Source organism: Emericellopsis atlantica (genome assembly GCF_019669845.1).
Source record: "Emericellopsis atlantica unplaced genomic scaffold F5Z01scaffold_9, whole genome shotgun sequence".
Lineage (NCBI taxonomy): Eukaryota > Fungi > Ascomycota > Sordariomycetes > Hypocreales > Bionectriaceae > Emericellopsis > Emericellopsis atlantica.
The window spans coordinates 162349-180689 of NW_025764711.1; the positions used below are offsets into that span (position 1 = coordinate 162349).

At 53.8% G+C, this 18341-nt stretch overlaps 6 protein-coding genes across 6 annotated transcripts; 3 read left to right on the plus strand and 3 right to left on the minus strand.

Annotated features, from left to right (window-relative positions):
- Nucleotides 1-49: 49 nt before the first annotated feature.
- F5Z01DRAFT_721346 (uncharacterized protein) lies at nt 50-6430 on the minus strand (the record flags this gene model as incomplete). The annotated part of the gene is made up of 2 exons (XM_046266589.1): nt 5866-6430; nt 50-5820 (listed from the first exon to the last, which is right to left on the minus strand). The coding sequence occupies exons 1-2, from the start codon at nt 6155-6157 to the stop codon at nt 50-52; spliced, it is 6063 nt and encodes a 2020-aa protein (XP_046119473.1). The 5' UTR covers nt 6158-6430.
- Nucleotides 6431-6464: 34 nt separating this feature from the next.
- F5Z01DRAFT_651494 (uncharacterized protein) lies at nt 6465-7775 on the minus strand. Its single transcript, XM_046263230.1, has 3 exons — nt 7723-7775; nt 6839-7668; nt 6465-6788 (listed from the first exon to the last, which is right to left on the minus strand). Exons 2-3 carry the CDS (start codon nt 7593-7595, stop codon nt 6745-6747), a joined length of 801 nt encoding a protein of 266 aa, XP_046119474.1. The 5' UTR covers nt 7596-7668; nt 7723-7775; the 3' UTR covers nt 6465-6744.
- Nucleotides 7776-8767: 992 nt separating this feature from the next.
- F5Z01DRAFT_672861 (uncharacterized protein) lies at nt 8768-9973 on the plus strand (the record flags this gene model as incomplete). Its single annotated transcript, XM_046264865.1, has 2 exons — nt 8768-9783; nt 9865-9973. 2 exons carry the CDS (start codon nt 8768-8770, stop codon nt 9971-9973), a joined length of 1125 nt encoding a protein of 374 aa, XP_046119475.1.
- A 458-nt stretch (nt 9974-10431) lies between these two features.
- Nucleotides 10432-11576, minus strand: F5Z01DRAFT_547452 (uncharacterized protein). Its single transcript, XM_046260576.1, has one exon. The coding sequence runs from the start codon at nt 11117-11119 to the stop codon at nt 10562-10564; it is 558 nt and encodes a 185-aa protein (XP_046119476.1). The 5' UTR covers nt 11120-11576; the 3' UTR covers nt 10432-10561.
- Nucleotides 11577-12605: 1029 nt separating this feature from the next.
- Nucleotides 12606-14001, plus strand: F5Z01DRAFT_547462 (uncharacterized protein). The gene is made up of 2 exons (XM_046260577.1): nt 12606-13424; nt 13477-14001. Exons 1-2 carry the CDS (start codon nt 12768-12770, stop codon nt 13960-13962), a joined length of 1143 nt encoding a protein of 380 aa, XP_046119477.1. The 5' UTR covers nt 12606-12767; the 3' UTR covers nt 13963-14001.
- A 938-nt stretch (nt 14002-14939) lies between these two features.
- Nucleotides 14940-18111, plus strand: F5Z01DRAFT_672864 (TUP1-like enhancer of split-domain-containing protein; the record flags this gene model as incomplete). The annotated part of the gene is made up of 2 exons (XM_046264866.1): nt 14940-17952; nt 18008-18111. 2 exons carry the CDS (start codon nt 14940-14942, stop codon nt 18109-18111), a joined length of 3117 nt encoding a protein of 1038 aa, XP_046119478.1.
- Nucleotides 18112-18341: the final 230 nt, after the last annotated feature.

Here is an 18341-nt window from a genome sequence, read left to right on the forward strand (position 1 = left end):
ACATCAACTCTCAGAGCTGGTCGCTTTGGCGTTCCCCGCGGCCTCGTCCCTAGTGAGCGCCTCGTGCACGCTTTGCCCCCCCTTCGGCGTCCGAGTCGCCTCTAGGACGTTTCGTCCCCGACTGGAAATCTTGCGCGCCAGGATTCAGCCCTCCTCTGCCTCCCCGAGTGACGCCACCGCCACGTCCACCACGACCGGCTTGAGGAATCCCAGACTCCTGGGTGCCGCTCGCAGCTCGCTGATTTGGATGGACGTATCCTCCACGACCGCGAGCGCCCCGGACCATGGGAATGCCTGTCCTGGGCGGCTGGTTGCCCTGCGTAGGTGGCTGGCTCGACGTTGATGCTGAGAATGGATTTGTCGGTGCATTTGCGGCAGGTCCCTTGACGACATCAAACGGATTCTTAGGCTGGTTCGACGGAGTGCCCGCCACTGGTGCGCCGCCCGGTGTCGAGGTACTCTGAGCTCGAGAAGGCGCTGGTGATGCCGTTGGAGTCTGCTGGGTAGGTTTCCCCGCGGGAGCCCCTGGTTTCTGCGGTGTTCCAGCGGGTGAGGCAGAGACCGCGGCGGCCCCTGGAGTCCCATTCGCAGCTGACGCTGGCGGGGGTTTGGCAACCTTTGCAACCTCCCAAATTTCAACGACTGGCTTCTGGGGAGTCTCTTCAGCGGCCTTGCGGACCACCTCGAGTTTGACGTTGGCCTGGGTCAGCTGGTTCTTGGCAAAGTTGATCTGGACCTTAGACTTCATCTCCGCTTGCTGCTTGGCCTCGTCCCGCGCTTCTCTCTTGCCCGTCTCCTTGGCTTCCTTCTCCAGCGCCTGCCTCTTGGCCTCGAAATTCTTGGCGAAGAGCGACTTGACCCTAGTGTCGCGGAGCAGGACACTACGCTGCTTCTTCTCCTCCAAGGCTGCGAAAGCTGGCGCCAGGTCGTCCAGAGCAGGGATCTCGTCCTTCTCTTTCTCCTTGTCGCCTTGATCCTCAGACTTGGGCTCCGTGGCTGATGCTGGGGTACCGTTGTTCGCGGGCGCGTTGTTGGATTGTGGTGTCGCAGGCACTGGGGCAGCTGGCTCCGGGTTGTTAATCGCTGCCAGGGCAATGTCCTGTCGCAACTTCACATTCTCAATGTCCTTCTCCTTGGCCTGCTTCTCCCAAGAAGCAAGCTGCTTCTGCAAGTCGTCTTGCACGCTGCGAGACTGTGTTTCGAGTTGACTGGCTTTGTCTTCGAACTCCTTTGCCCTGGTCTCCAACGCAGTTATCTTGTCCTCCAATTGTTTCCGCTCTTCGTCTGACAGACCAGGCGCGGCTGCAGGCTCCGTTGCCGGAGCTTGACTTGGTTCTCCCACGTTTTCTGTAGTTTGAGACGCGGAAGCGGCGGCCCTCAGCTGCTCAATGGTAGCGTCACGTTCGGACACCGCTGTCTGCATCTGTGCCTTGAGTGAGTCGAGTTCCTGCTGGGCGTTAGACAGCTGCGCCTTAACAGACTCGAGCTCGGCATTGGCTGCAGAAAGCTGCTGCTCCAATTGCGAAACAATCGCCGATGAAGCAGTCGCCTCAGATGGTTTCTCAGCCCGAGCGCTCCCGGCGACCTCGAGCTGCTCTTGTAGGCGTTGCAGCTGCTCCTCAAGGCTGGTCTTTTCTTGTGTCCGCGTTGCTGTCTCCTGCTGCGATGCACTGAGCTCTTTCTCAATGGCCTCCTTGGCCTCCTTGGCCTCTTGGAGCTCCTTCTGCTCGGCCTCTCGCGTAGACTCGAGTTTTTTCTGATCTGCTTCTCTCAACTCCTTGACTTTTTTGTTCAGTCGATCAGTTTGCGACTTCTTCCACTCGCGTCGAATCTCTTCCTCTTGTTTCACCTGAGCATCCATCTCTGCCTTTTGCTCCTCCGCCTTCTGTACCTGAGCGCTCAACTCAGTCTTTTCGTTAACCAAAGTCTGCTCGCGCTCCTTCAATGACGTGTTCTCAGTCTCGAGTTGCGACAGCTTTTCCTTCAAGCCATCCATCTCGGCAGGGTCGACACGGCCATACTGGGTCAGGATGCTTTCAGTACGTTTCTGCCATCGATCGCGGTCTTCCTTGACCTGCTTGATTTCCTCCTCGAGGTACGTCTGCTGCGCCTCCAAGGTGGCAATCCGAGCGTTGAGCGGTTGGATCTTCGCCTCCATGTCTTCGACGTGCTTCGTCTTCTCCGCTACGAGATCGTTCAAACGGTTGTTCTCGTTCCGGAGAGTTGTGGTGCTCTCTCGATACGTGTTGAGTTCCGCAAGCTTGCCCATAAGATCGTTGTAGGCGGTGGAAGAGGCTGCGCCAGCACCAGATTGGTCGCGTTCTTGCTGGAGTTCTACACGCAGTGCATCGAGCTCTTCGCGAGCGTGGTCCAATTGCTGCTGTAACCTCTTGGCTTCTTCCGTCTTGATGTGATGCTGCATCTCCAAGATTTCCTTCTCTTTTCGGAGATAGCTGTTCAACTCAAGCATGCGCTGGTTCATGTCACCCATCGGAACAGGGGACATGGCCTCATCGTCAGCCTCTTCGTCTGGGCGGCTTTGGCGGAGGGTGTCAAGTTGTGCAGTGAGACTCTCCAACTGCTGATAAAGAAGCTTCGTTTGTGAATTGGTATCGTCGCGACGTGCCTTGAGGTCCCTGACTTCCTGCTCGAGGCGGTGGCGCTGATCTTCCCACAGGCTTTCGCTTTGCGCCAAGGTGACCTTTGCTGCGTCGGCTTCGCTGCGCAATTCCAAAGCTTGGTTCTTGAACTCGTTGCACTCATTTCTGAGTTGTTGTGCGAGCTTGGCCGCCTCCGCATGCTTGATCAACTCAGCATCATAGTTGCGCTGTGCCATCGACGCAATGTCAGCTTGGGCACGGAGGTCCTCCTGGTGGTATCGGGCTGTCTCAATGTGTTTCGCATTGTCTTCCTTGAGACGCGTTACCTCTTCTTCCAAGATGGCCTTCTCATCCTGGTGACGCCGGGTGATCTCGCCCTGAGAATCACGGATGCTGGAAAGTTCGGCGTTGGAATGCGAAAGCTCACTAGACATATCGTCGATGCGCTGCTCCAGCTCCTTGATCTTCGCATTCTTCTCCTCGACAAGATTCTCCATCTCTTTTTGGTAACTTTCATGGGAAGCCCGTATATCATCAAGCGTCTCCTCATTCGACTGACTCAGCTCCTTGAATTGCTCAGCCTGGGCCTTGGCGTTGTCCAGGTGTGTCCGGGCTAGATCAAGTTCCCTCTTGAGGTCGGCAACTTCGTTGTTGAGTTCCAGAATCTCATTTTCAAACTCTGAGGTATCAACAGCCGTGCCAGGTCGAGGGGTGGGCCGGGGCTGCAACCGGCCAACGCGATCTTCAGCACTCCTCAACTCGACCGTCAACTCATCGACACGGGCCTGAAGATGGTCGCGGCTAGTCTTAACAGCCACGTGCTCCTCGCGGATTTGGCTGAGATTTGCAAGTAGCTCATCAATTCGCTTTTGAGACTCCTTGCCCTCAAACTCTTTGCGCTGCTGCAGGCGTTTGGCGTCTTCGGCTTCGTCCGCAAGCTTACGCTGTGCTTCGTTGAGATCGCGTTCCAGTGCATCAATGCGCCCTTGCATTTTCCTCCTTTCTTCCGAGTGGGACCGAGAACGCTCGTTTTCCATAGATTGATGAGTTGCAATCAAATCGTTCAACTTGTTTCTCTCCTCAATCAGGCCCTCGTTCTCCTTTCTCATGCGATCTTGGATGTCGTTCCAGAATTTCTTCTCGGCCTTTAGGTTCATTGTCTCATTTCTGGTGCTGTCAAGTAACCCCTTTGTCTCAATGAGCTCCTCCATCACTTGCTGGGTTCGGATATCTTGCTTGGCGGCGCTTTCGGACAGGACTTGACTGCGCTTCTTGAGCTCAACATTCTCAGACTGAAGGGCCACAAAGTTTGCTTGCAGCATCTCGCGGCGTTCCACTTCCAGTCTGACTTCGCCTTGCAGTGTGACGTTGTTCTTCTGCAGTGAATGCTTCTCAGACGTGAGCCCATCAATCCGATTGTTCAGCTCCCGGCGGACGCCATCTGAGTCCTCGCGGAACTGATCGTACTCAGACTGAACTTTGTGAAGGGCGTCGTTGAGTGTCTCGGTCTGCTCGCCACCCTCGATGCTAGCGAGGGGTGGGCGTGGGCTCTCACCTTCTGCCGTATCGCGCTGCTGTACCAGGCGTTTGAACATGTCACGTTCGGACTTGTAACTGTCCATGGTCTTTTTGATGAACTTGAGCTCATCAGTCATGTTGGCAAGATCCTTCTCCAGTCTCTCAGCCTTCTCGTGGTCGAGCTTGGCCTGGTTCTTGGCATCGGCGTTCTCTTGGCTGTCCATCTCCTCTGCCAGATTACGGGTAATGCGCAGCGCCTCTTCGTTCTGTTCTTGCAGGGCTTTGATGTTTTTGAACACGACCAGACGTTCCGTGATGAATTGTTGGGTGTCAGACATGTCTGACAGAGCTTCCTCCGTGATTTCGCCCTTCTCAAGCTGCGCAAGACGAATTTTCTCCTCGTCGGTTAGCTTTTCCTGACCCTTCTCCATGGCGTGGATGTTGAACACGAGGTATTGGATCTGCGTGCCAAGATCACGGACCTGTGTTCGTAGAATCTTCGTTTCGGTCTGCGCCGTTGACAAAGCTGCCTCTGCTTTCCTGGCCATTCGCTTGGCCTCGTCTCGCTCAGCAAAGCTTTGCTGTGACAGGTCAGACATGCGAGTGATCTCCTCGCGAAGAGTCTCGACTTCTGACTGAAGCTCTTGGATCTCCGGTGCCTTCATCTCCAGTGCAGACATCATGTTGTCTAGTTCTTCGCTGAGCTGCTGGGTCCGCCTCTTCTCGTTGGCCAGCTGAGCCTTAGCCTGGTAGACTTGCTCGATCGCCTGAGTTACCGACATTGAAGACTTGCCCCGTACCGAGCCTGGTGTCGCAAACGGCGAAGAAGGTCGTGGCATGGCGGAACCATTGTGTCTCGGTGTTTCGGGCGGTTCCATTTGAGTTGGGGCTTGCTCCGCGCGCACTTGAAGCTCGTCGATCTGCCTCTCAAGCTCTTGGACCTTCTCTTCGAGCCTGGCGGCGGATTGTCTCTCCTGCTCCATTTCACGTCGAACGCGATGGAGCTCGGCTTCATGGTTGTCAATCAGTCGCTCGCGGGCGGTTTCGAGGTCCCGGATTCGTTCTTGGTGGTTCTTGCTCAACGAGTTTGACATGTCGACCAAACGCTTTTGCGCGGCGAGCTCATGCTGGTAGCTTTCGACCTGCGAAGCGAACGCACTTTCTTGCCTTTGAACCTTGACGAGAGCTTCGGTCGCCTTGGCCTCCATGGCTTTCAGGCGATCGCGCAGTTGTTGCTCCGTCTTCTTGAGAGCGTCAATTTCCGATTTCGCATCTTCATTTCGGCGCTGTAGCTCGGCAATACGGGCTCCCTTTTCCTTGCGATATTTCAGGCTTTCCTGGGTCTTGGTCTTCAGCTCTTCCTCGAACCATTCGCCACTGCGCCGAGCTTGGTCGAGTTGCTGCTTGAGGGAATGTTCTCGGTACTCGGCACTGCTAAGCTGCGCTTTGACGGCCTGCTCGGATCGTTGCAAATTGGTGATTTCACGTGAGAGTTCGACGGTTCGCTGATGCTGCTTGTTTAGGTCTTCGGCAATTTCCTCCTTTTGCTTGTTGCGAGTCTCGATGATCTCCAGGTTAGTGCGGTTAGACGACTGTAGCGCTTCTATCTTGTCGCTCAAGGCTTTGACTTCATCATCGTGACTCAGTGTTTTCGCCTTGAGCGTCTGTAGTTCAGACTCGACAGCTTGTCGCTTGTTCTCTGCTGGATGTCAGTCCTCTGTACGTCGTCAAACTTCGGTATATCTACCCTCTTCTCGAAGTTTCTCTCGAGCCTCCTGCACATCCTTGAGAGCCTTTTCGACGGTTGATTGAGAAACTTCGGTCCGCGACTCGGCGCTACGGACCGCACTTTCGAGCTCGATGTCGGTCTGTAATTTTGCGGCGTACAGCTCGTCGAACTCGTGAGCTTTGGCTGCTATCGCTTGTAGAATCGCATTCGCAAGCTCAACAGTCGGTTGTGTAGCTAGATTCTGCAAGACCGGCTGGTCCAGGCCAAGATGGCCCGCGACGTAGCCAAGGTCTACGTCGGCAGCCGCCATCGTTGGCAATCTACTGGTCTTTGGCGATCGGTGTGTTTGTCATTCCCGAAGCTACTCGAAAGCGTAGTTCAGTCAAGATTGAAGAATTATTGACCTCGCCGACCTAGGGCTAGACGGAAGAAGGGCGTAACTCGTGTGACCGAGGCTGACGGTGGAATGATGGTGGTTGGAGAAGAGATTGTCGATCTCGAAAGCTGCCTGCACAATGGATCTTGGGGAAGCAACAATGCCTGCACGCGCCTGCCTTGCATGCGCTATTCACAGCTGTTTTGGGACGCCTCAGCTCTGACCAATCACAGGTGCTTATATCGGGTTCTTTGTGGCTGAATTGAGCCTGAGCCACACCAGCCCAGTCAGGCCCGGCCGCTAACCACAAATTACCAGGTACCTTACGTTTGTGTTGACACGACACGTCCGGTCGGTCGCGAAACAACAGTGAAACTAAAGTAAATAGCTACCCTATACACAATTGCTCGAAGCCCGTGCCAAAGCCAAATCGTTCGGTGAGCAGTTGCTTTTGAAATAGAGATTTCCTTTCTGTGGTAAGAATGAAGCTCGGCTCATCGTACAGCGAAACCATACGTCAATTATGAGCTGCTGGGTCCTGCGCTGGTGTTTGCGATGCGCTTGACTGTTACTCCGTTAGTCGAGTTCACACACATATTAAAGCAAACATCTCACATTTCCCCCAGCTCATGGGCTCAGCCAGATCCTTTTTGGCCTCTCTCCAAATTCTTGCTGCCCACGCTGTGACAAGGAGATCTAGGTCTCTGGATTCTAGAACCACCCTGATCTCCAATCGTGGTGGCCTGTCCACTGACATATCCTCCCTCCGCGTCAGCTTAGTCTCTGTTGCGACAGTCCTACCAGAAGTATCCGTCCAATCGAGCTGATCACTCCGTCGCCATCGCTGTTTGACACTGCGCCCTGCGCGAAAGTGTTCCAAATCCCCCTTTGACGACATATGAGAGTCGGACGTGACTTTGCAAGACGACCACTTGCCCATGGGCCCTGGTGCGATATGGGCATCCTTGGCTACTAGTGCTTTTCGCGCGGCTTTGCCCTCGATGTAGACACCTTCGCCAAGGTCGGGCGAGATGCTGAGAGAGAAGTCGTAAATATGGCGCTTGCGATTCCGGATGTTCCCCTCTCCGTCATGCGATGAGAGCTGATAATTGAATCTCTGGACGGCATAAGCTGCTGTTTGTGGTCTACACATGGCTGGAGGTTGGGATAGCTCGTAGAGAGGACGCTGTGGCTGGGATTCGGCGTAGATAAGGCAATCGCCGAGGACCAGGCAGGGCAACTCACTTGCCGTCAATCGTTCGTGAGGTCTCGACTGAGCGACCTGCAGGTAGCTGGGAGGGTTGCTCGTAGCAGCCTGAGCTAGCCCTGCCATAGTTGGTGATGCATCATCATATGGAGGCGGGCTTGCCATGGCGAGGGGTGATGATTGCCGCTCGTCAACAGCCCAAGGATCTCAGCGAGGCGAAATGCGGAACATACATGCGCTTGGCCACTGTTAATAAGTGTGCGCCATACACAGTTCTGGGATACTTGTTCACCTGTTGCGCACGGAACATGAATCGACAAAGGCAAGTAATGGATGGAGAACAACAATCATGGTTAGCAAACTAGTGCGGGGGAATATCATAGGTAGGTAAGGGAGTATCCTGGGGACATGGATTTTGACGTGATTCATCACGCAAACAGGGATACACTTTCAATTAACACGATTAACAACTGTCCGAGGACACTCAACAGTTCACCGAGCAGAAACTTCGTCCTATTCATACTTGAACAGCTCCTAAGTACAATCCGATACCCTTGCACGTAGCTTTAGGATGCCTTAGCTGCACGCATGCGCAGTATTTTCTTGGCGGAATCATCACAAAGGCAGCTTGTAACATGGACTCTTGAACTTCACATCAGGTGCACGTGGCGCCTGTGGAAATTCTCGTCACACCAGGCGGTAGGCCATAGGTCCCCGCATGGCATGAGCCGAGGATTTTAACGCCTCGGGGTGTGAGTAACAAAGGCATGAATTCTTTCAAGTTTCCAAGTGTAGCTTTGCTAGCTTGCCTGTTCCAAGATCAACCGCTTGCAGTAGCAGACTATCAGTGAATTGGCGAGGGCGACCATTTCGACGCCTGGACTCTTTACTTCACCATTTCTTCACTTCGCACCTCATTACGATACTCAACTGGCTGACAGTCATGTTGCGCGGAGCTTTGACTATTCAATAAGGTTCACAAAAACAAACCTATCGACCCCAGCAACACAAGCTCAGTCGTTCAAGTGAACTCAAGTCCTCGCAAGTCTTCGTAAGTGAAGCTACCATCTGGAATGTTGCGGTGGGCTTCTACCTGGCATTAGCGCCTGTTTGGGACACTCGTGAGTACCCTGAGCCCAAAGCCTCCTTAGCTTGAAAAATGTCTGTGAATGCAAACGGGATCCTTATTAACCATTCTCAGAGCAAGCTCGCGAAGCACAAAAAGCGGTTGCAGGGCATAGATGGTGTTCCACAAGAAGTAGCTCGGCACAGCACGAAATTCCTGGCGCCAAATTTGCGATACCCCGAAGACAAGGCTCTCGTCCTCCTTGGGAAAAATGGAGGACTTTGGATCTCAGCACAACGGTGTTTTAAACTCGGTAGACGATGGGATATCCAATTCGGAAGCCAGGATCAGGGTATTGGAGCAGGAGAAGGTGATACTCACACGCCAAGCTGAAGAAGTCCTAGCTACCCTGGCTGGGAAGCATCGGGCGCAATGCAAGAAGGCAAAGCGACTTGAGAGCCGTCTTTGCAAGGAGGCGACATTGGCCAAGGAGAATGCGGAAGAGGCCGAGCGCTTCAAGCATAAATTTTCCGAACTGCGCGATTTGCTTGATTCCGAGCGGGTGCCAAAGGAGGACGAACTGGACCATCTCAGAGGCAAGGTGCAAGAACTCGAACAGGCGCATACTCCGAGTGCTTGCCACCGGGCTTCTCAGACTGATTCAGGTGTTGATACTTCCTATGTTTGTGCTCGTTGTCAACAAGAACGTGACACAACATGTGTCGATATCGAGCCAAGCCATTCGAGGAAGGTTTCGGGGCCTCGAGAGGACTCAGATGTCGGACGAGAGACGCCAGGAGCGCCCTATTCTGTCAAAAAGGGACAATTGTCTTATACAATTGGCCAGGATGAACAGTTTTATACTGAGGCAAAGGGACAAATCTCGCAACTAGAGAAAGCCTTAGCAGACAAAGATGCCCGATACAGAGAGACCCAAATTTCTCTGGAGCAAGCCGCAGAAAGGCGTCTTCAGGAGCAGCGACAACGCTTCGAAGATATCATTGAAGAAAAGATGGCGGCTCACCGCAAGGAGCTATTAGAAACCCAGCAACAGGCGGAGGAGTACTTCCTGGAACTGAGCGAGCGGCACGCAGATGAGTGCGAGGCCCTCTTACAAGATGGAAAGCAACTTGAAGAAAAATATGGCAAGTTACTGCAAGAATACAACCAGACTGAGATCAAGAAGCAATATCGAGAGGAGGACCCTGAGCGCGAACACCACTTCCAAACCGACGCCATGGAGAAGATGCACAAAGCAGAAGGTGATAATCGAAAGAGCGAAAGAATGTAGCTCAATCGATCAAAGAAGCAACGACGAGTGAGAACGCGGCGGGTCATCCCAAGGGATAACACGACCGACATCTTCAGCAAGACCGTGGCGAACACAATCAACAAGATCCAAAACTACAGGAGAACATATGTCGCCAAGAAGAGCAATGAGATCCAGCCAGAGAAGCACATTGCAATCTGCGAGTGAACACATGGGGATGTGGAAGACGAGAGAGCACGCAGCCGGGAGCAGAATGGTCATCGACAGGAAAGCCAACTTCAGTCCGAAGAAACAAGCTTGCGTGGCGCTCAAATAAAGAAAACCGACATCATTAAGGAGGCCGAGCTCCCTTAAACCACCAAACCGGACTAAGAGACTGGAATTGAACTGGATGAAGTGGTAGCCGAGATTGCTGGAGTTGAACAGGATCCAAAACCAAATGAACCTGACAAGAGACCAAATCCGCGGTCTTCATGCACAAGTCCCAGTGGGATTAAGACAAAGCAAAAGGGGGTTGATGCCGCAATAGGAGTTCTCGAGGTGGATTTATCAAAGATTACTAGGCGGGAAAACGCGCGAGTTCATGTGAGAGGAGGGAAGCATGTGGTTCACGGGCACTTTCTCTCGGCCACAAGATGAAACCAAGACTTGGATAGGAAAAGACATGTTGCGTGAAAGAATAGGACATTGAGTAATAACACTGCAGTAACAATATCTCTTCCCAACCCGGCCATTTCAAACCACTGCTCAACATCGCCCAGTTCTCGCAGCCCGTAGGTTTACCATGGCCGTTCATTATCCGCTCTTTGTCTTTTTCTTGGGGGGCTCAGCGGTGCCATAGAGCTGCCATGTCATGACGACGTTGCCGAGCCCGTTCGAATCTGGACAGGGCAAGTATCCTTCTGCTGACATTAAGGAGCCATGCGAAGCACGCTGCATAGCAGAGTAGAGGATCCGCTTGACATCGGTGTCCCCGAAAGAGATCCCGTAACCTCGGGGTGAGGCGACGGCGAGGTTGCAAGTATTGTGGTGAACGATGGTGTGAAAGCCGCTGGACTTCTCGAGCTGCGTGGCAGGGATCGCAAAGGAGCCTCTGACGGCCGAGTGTCTCCATGCGAGCTCCAGGCTACGGCAGTCCCGCGTCCACGCTAACGGAAGACCAGAGTGAGATCTGTGTTGGCTGAGGTGCGAGGGCCCGGCACAGAGCCTCTGAGGAGCCATTTCTCTTGTGAAGTTGATTCCGTCGCTGAATCTGAGTCCCGTGTAGCCGAGGGCGCGTGGTTCATTGCTAGGGTCGGAGTGGAAAGAGGTAGCCAAGGCGACGAAGCTAAGAAGTGCGGTGCTCAGGAGCATGTTGACTTTGGAGACGGTGTGGCTAGTCTGTTCGAGGAATGTCGGCGTATGGTATGCTTTGATGCCGGGTTGGTTGTTGAAGATGAAGATATTATTAACCAGTGCTTGTAGAAACCAAACGCGATCACTCAGTTACCTTGTTGTCACATCAGGGCCATTGCTCAACAGCAAGCGCGGACGAGGCGAAGGCAAAGAAGTGATTGGCCCGAGGTGCATCTATGGCTGGCACTTGCCCTCTCTAGTCGTTTCAACCCTTCCATTGTGATGATATGGACTGGACGTTGGAAGGTGCTGGGCATATGTCGATACCAGACGTTACCAGTACCTTAAGGTAGGGATGCGGCACCGCTAATGCAAGCGGCAAGACCAAGCATTGAGATAGCTCTCTGCCTGTGCAGAGCCAGTCATTTCCGAGACCTGGACCAGCTTTTTCGAAAAACAGTAGGTACCTAGGGTACTTTGGAGAGTTTCTCTTGCAATGGAAAATATCATGACACTCCAGAGAAAGCAACACATCTGGCCCTTGCAATAATGAGGTCGAACGTATTTGCCGAGAAGGGTGTCGGCTAGTCAGTTTCTCTAGCCGCGAAGAATGCAACCATAAATTCTGCAAGTTGATACTTTGGCGATGACCGAACTTCGGGTACGGGCCAAGGTCCAACTGCCGCGTCGCCTCGGTGATGCCGCGATGCGCTGCGCTCAGGACGACATTGGCTGTTGCGCTTACTCAAGCCGCTGCGCAAATGAGAATAGATGTACTGCCGTCAATTAGTGCTTGGTTGCACAGCGATTCATGAGACCCCAATGGCGGTTACGACCGAGCTAGCAAAGAAGGTCTTGACGTTCCAGTTGGCTTGACTCGCCTTGAACCCTGAATGACGCACCTAGGGCCTCACCGGGCACCGTCAAGTCCATGTCTGGGCGACATTGGTCGTCCCTCACGATAAGCGGTATGGCGGGCGCGATAGGCGCCACGCGGCAGCGCTGGCCGACAGCTTTTCCCCAAGGACGACAAGCTGGGGCCGAAGGATCCACGATGACCTCATTTCGTCGGCTGCGAACCACTGACTGCTTCTCTCCATCTCCGTCACTGCACAAGAGCCCACACAGGTGCCAGGCGCTTGGATATTATACCCAGGACCCCTCTCTGTGTAGCCTTCTGGTCAATGAGCTGATCCTCACCCCCTCAGTCGGATGGCCTCGCATCCAGTTTGCATTCCGTCAGGGTCACTTACTCGTCACTAACTTACATTGCGAAACTGCTAATCGATCGAATCGACTCCAAGACTTACATATGGGCAGCAAGCAACCCTCACGAGCTTGAGTTCGAGATATCCGACAGCCCACGCGAGACTAAGGTAGTCTAATATACGTCAGCCGAGCCGTCTGCCAATAACGTTTGGAGTTCAGACCAATTGCGACGGCCCGCCCACTCACACACGGGGACAGCCTCAAGAACTGCACCGCAGAACAACCGGCAGAGAGAGTCTTGTCCCGTTTGCGACCGCCACTGGAGGGGACTGCCACGTTTGGGCGAAACTGCTATTACTACATAGGGCCTGGGATCGCCAGGTACCACAATCAATCAGACGTGCATTCCTGGGAAGTCTTGATCTTCCAATCACATATCTTGTCCTAGCTGTCAATTATGTTGACCGAACAGCAACAAGTCTCTGTCGAGAAGCCTAGCGTACTCAAAAGACTTGTTGGCCGCGCGCGCAGCAAGTCTGATCTATCACGCAACGACAGTGTCAGCAGTATCGCCTCCAACGTCAGTAATCTCTCGCGCTCGACCACGGGTGGCTCCGTCGCTTCCACGACGGAACGCAGTCGTGGCCGCATGCCTTCTTTCAAGACGCCGTCCTTCAAAGTCGGATCCTCGAGCAGCTCATCTGCGTCTCCTCCAGCTCGCAAGAAACTCTCAGTGCCGTCAGTGCGGCCACACCCTGAGGCTGCCCTGTCGCGCGATCTCTGGGACGAGGCATATGACGCCTTGCGGCTTGATCCCAGTACTGCATCTTTGGTAGTGACATACGAGAGCATTATATCTCAAGAGCTACCCGAAGATGTGAAATCAGTGGTACGTGGGACACTGTCCCCTTCAGATGGCAACACGGATCGCAGACTCGATCTGATGACCGCAATTGCAACGGCAGGTCTTAGCAAACGCCGCGGTAGCAAGAGCAGCGAAGTGGACGACTCAACACCACGGACCTTGGAACACACCAAGCGTATAGTGGAGAGCCAGCTTGAAGACTTCCCGTCCACGGCCCTTGCCTGGGCTGGCTTGTGCACCTTGACACCTGTAAGTGCCGTGCTCTCACTGTCCCTGGTCAGATGCTCATTATTCAACGTAGCTTCTTCTTGACCCGATTCTTGGCCATGCCCAGTTTCGGCGAGGGATGGTCCATGTCATTGGGCGCATCCCTTGGTACATGCATCTCACTCACCTCATGCAATGCCCTTCATGGGTCGACGCGGGTGACTTCGAGGCACGGCAACACGAGTTTGCCGTGCGTCGGGACCGCTCGCGAGACGCAATCACAAAGGTGTACAGGAGAGTCCTGGAGTTCGAAATGAACTGCGTCTGTGCGGCGGCCAGTGCTTGGAACTCGGTCGCTAAACACGCCGTCCGATGGAAGACCATTGACAAGATGGTGGACGGGATATATGAGAGTGACGAGGCGGCCAGAGAGTTGGTGAATGAACTCGTTGTTGAGGGCCCCCGGCGACAAAAGATGGCAACGCGGGACGTTGACCTTGACGTCGATGCTCTGGACAAGCTACGGCAGCAGGAACAGGAGGACTTGGACCAGAAGATACCCGAGGACCGACCTTTGTGAAAACCTGCATGTCGACCTTGTTGTTTTTAGCATAGCCTCACGGAGCATTGGATTCGCAACCTGTATTTCCCAAAAGTATTACCAGATAGAAACAGTATGTTCGCATTGCGACTGAGTACAGATTCGACGATCGCACACGCAGGACACCCAATTTTTCAAGATTGGTCGCGAGGCATAACATGGTTTGGGTGAAATTTTTTCGAAACGTAGCAAGAACATTGACTGGCTCTCTCCATGCTCATATACTGATGGGGGTGCTTCACTCCATGTATCGTCACGCAAACAACCAGCCTGGCAAGCGCCTCTGGAAGTTGAAACGGCACAGTACTGCGTTTCCATGTTCCAGTTACAAAGAAACGTTCGCTTCATGTTTCACCCATACTTTGGGCCGGTAATTCTGGAGCCAGTGTCAGAAATAGTTGACCACTTCAAGAAGTCGTGTTGAGACACGGTTGCAGGAGCTAGGTCAGGCCTCTTCGGCCTGGGGACTGTATGCTCAATGTGGCAATGGCAGAGCCAAGGTGTTCGTCGCGGTCAGCATGCTCGCGGTAGTGCGCCCTTTAGTTTTGATCAAGAAGTCGGATTGGCGTGGGCTGAGATCTGGCCTTGATGAAGTCAACAGGGTGCTATTTAATGGAAAGGGCCCTTGTGTTCTAAGTAGACAGTTACTGTTTAGTGCATACCCATTTTACAGAAATACGCCCAACCTTGTTATGCTACTATCAGCAATATTATACTAAACAGGCTCGACTCATCGCTCGCCGGGGTGAGCCAAAGTGCCTGCGTCGGCCCGTCGTCAGTCCAAGCGCGTGCGAGCGCGTCTGTGGATCTTTCGACATTGAAGCTTCGATTCAATCGCACACCCAGCAATCCTCATCGACACGCCTGGACAGCTCTGGATTCGACGACTCCGGCCCATCTACTGTATCGCTTTCATCTTCAACATATAAGACTGCTGTTGCATAGAGACCGGCGCAATGCGCCTCATCAAGCCTGCATGGCTGAGCCATAGCGGCGAACAGAAGGACTTCGAGGTATACAGCCTCGACGTCTCCCCCGATGGGACTCGATTGGCAACAGCCGGCGGCGACGGACACGTGAGGGTCTGGTCAACTGATGCCATTTACCATTCCGACGACCGAAATTACATCAAACCGCGACAGCTATGCCATATGAGCCACCACCTGGGCACAATCCACTCTGTGCGCTTCTCCCCGAATGGTCGCTACCTCGCGAGCGGCGCCGACGACAAAATCATTTGCGTATACCACCTCGATAAAAGTCCTGCGACGACAGCTTTCGGAAGTAACGAGCCGCCGCCGGTCGAGAACTGGAAAACGTACAAGCGATTGATTGGCCACGACAACGATGTGCAGGATCTTGCGTGGTCTTACGACTCGTCCATCCTGGTTTCGGTCGGATTGGACTCCAAAGTCGTGATCTGGTCAGGATACACCTTTGAGAAACTGAGGGTCTTGTCTGTCCACAACAGTCAAGTCAAAGGCGTCACGTTCGATCCGGCCAACAAGTTCTTTGCGACCGCCAGCGACGATCGGACCATCAAGATCTTCCGCTTTACACCCCCAGGTCCCAATGCGACAGCCACGGATATGGTTAACAACTTTGTTCTCGAGACGAGCATATCTTCCCCTTTCAAGAGTTCGCCCCTCACAACGTACTTTAGGCGGTGCTCCTGGTCACCCGATGGCAACCACATCGCGGCGGCCAACGCTGTCAACGGACCGGTCAACTCTGTCGCCATCATTGAGCGCACGCGCTGGGACAGTGAGATTAATTTGATTGGGCACGAAGGGCCGACAGAAGTCTGTTTGTTTTCGCCTCGATTGTTCCACACAGTCGACCCGGATGATCGTTCAAAAAGTGAGGCAGAGAAGGCGGCGCTTGTGACGGTCATTGCATCAGCTGGACAAGACAATACCCTGAGTATCTGGAACACAAACACTTCCAGACCTGTGACCGTGCTGGGCGATTTGGCAGGCAAGGCAATCACGGATCTGGCTTGGTCTCCTGACGGTCAAACGCTATTTGCTGCATCGCTGGATGGAAGCATTGTTGTAACCCAGTTCCTGCGTGGAGAGTTGGGATGGGTCGCTCGACCGGAGGAGAACGACCGTGCGCTATCTAAGTATGGCGTATCCAGGAAAGGCATGGGTATCGCTGAGGATGTGCAAGGTTTGGCACTTGAGAACCACAGCAAGGAGGGCGAGTCCAGAGCCGTGGAGAACAGAATGGGTGCTCTCATGGGAGACGACAACTCTTCATCCGCTGAAGCCATCCCGACGACCAATGGTGCGAAGTCCACACCAACCCCCGCCACGAATGGGGAGACAGCCCCTGAAAAGTCAGCAGAGCCCCCAGAACCCACGAAACCAGCGAGCGAGACAGAAACCAAGGTCAAGGAGATGAAATCGCGGGTGACAGTTGGGAAGGACGGCAAGAAACGCGTCGCGCCCATGTTAGTGTCGTCGTCCGGAACAGGGCAATCGTCATTGCCACAGACACAACTAGTGGGAGCAATCACGACGTCAAGAGGAACCCGCGACGAGGCGCCGCAGACGACACTCGATCTTTCACGGCCCTTTGACGGTTTGCCTAAAGGAGGGATCGCTACGTTGTTGTTGGGAAACAAACGCAAGTCAGTCGCTACAGGCGAAGACGACGGCGATGAGCCAGCGACAAAGCGGCTTCAGAACGGGGCTGCACAGATCGTGACAAACGGCCCAGATGGGACGGTTGAGCCAGCTTCTCTAGCTCCGACACAACATGGCGTTGTGCCCACGCCCGAGTTTCTGCGACCGGCTATACTAAGCCCGATGATATCAGTGGCCCAAACGCGACTGGCTGTGCCTAAAATACGATCACACATCCTACGCCCATTGGAAAAGGGGACACTCAAAGAAGAGTCGACCTTTGAAGATGCGTCAAAGACTCCAGAAAACCTCATTCTCGAGGCCAAGAACGACCCAAGCCCGAAGGACCCCTCGCATGTCGTGGTAACCAAGAGGGGGGTCATCGTGTGGGAAGAGTTCCTGCCAAGAGCAGTGATTCTAGTGGCCGCGAACAAGAACTTCTGGGTGGTAGCTTGCGAGGATGGGTCGATACATACATGGACCCCTGCGGGTCGGCGGTTGTTAAACCCAATGATCCTCGATGCCCAGCCCGTGGTTTTGGAGTGCCGCGATCAATGGCTTCTCTGCATAACTTCAGTCGGACAGGCTCACGTGTGGGATCTCAAGGCACAATCGTCGCCGCATCCGCCCGTTTCGCTTGCACCTATTCTGGATATTGCTTCGACATCGCTCAATCAACATTCAGCAACTCCCGGACCTGGTGTTACGTCGGCGCATCTCAATTCTACGGGTCATATCATTGTCACGTTGACAAACGGGGACGGTTTCTACTACGCCCGGGACATGTACACTTGGCAAAGACTGAGCGAATCATGGTGGGCGGTTGGCTCGCAGTACTGGAACTCAAACGATTCGTCGATATCGGCATTGCAATCCACAGCAGTGGGCAGCAAATCGAAAGACGACAAGGACAAGGGCGAGGAGGGCGCTGTGAGCGTGTCGTCTGGCGTGATTCCGCACCTTGAGCGTCATACCACTAATGAGTTCCTTCTCAAGGGGCGTGCCTATGCTCTCCAGCGCATCATCAAGAACGTCATCCAGCGCCGAGACGCCGAGGGCTTGGAGAGCAGTGTCAGCGTGGCCCATCTGGAGAACCGCATTGCGGGAGCTCTTCAGCTTGGGTCCAAAGACGAGTTCAAGCTATATTTGTACATGTACGCGAAACGACTAGGCGCTGAAGGGTCTAAATTAAAGGTTGAGGAGCTTCTCAGCAATCTTATCGGAGGATTGATGAAAAGTAAGACCGACGACAAGGGTGGTCGCGGTTGGTACAGCACCGATAAGGAGATCTGTGGATGGAATCGGGAGGATTTGCTGAAAGATGTGGTCATGATTCTTGGTAAGTGCACAGCACACGCGACGTCGAAAAGGGATTGCTAACGGTATCAACACAGGGAAATATCGAGAGCTGCAGCGCCTAACGGTGCAGTATGCCCGATACCTGGATCTGAATTTAGAGGAGGCATCCGTCGATGCCGAGTCCATGGACGTTGAGTAGGCCAAGCGTCCAGGGCAGACGACTCCGGAGCATCTTCCTGTAGCTCTTTGCAGCGTGGCTAATGAGGTCAACAAAGCGACCCAGGAACATGATGCTGCATGTTCTCGACATGGTGGTGTTTGGAGTTGGTCGACTTTTCATCATGTGGGATGATTAGGAGGTCTTGATAATTTTTGAGGTTTGAACGAGGTGCTATGTGTCGCAGACAGTGCGTTGTCTGTCGAGGACCC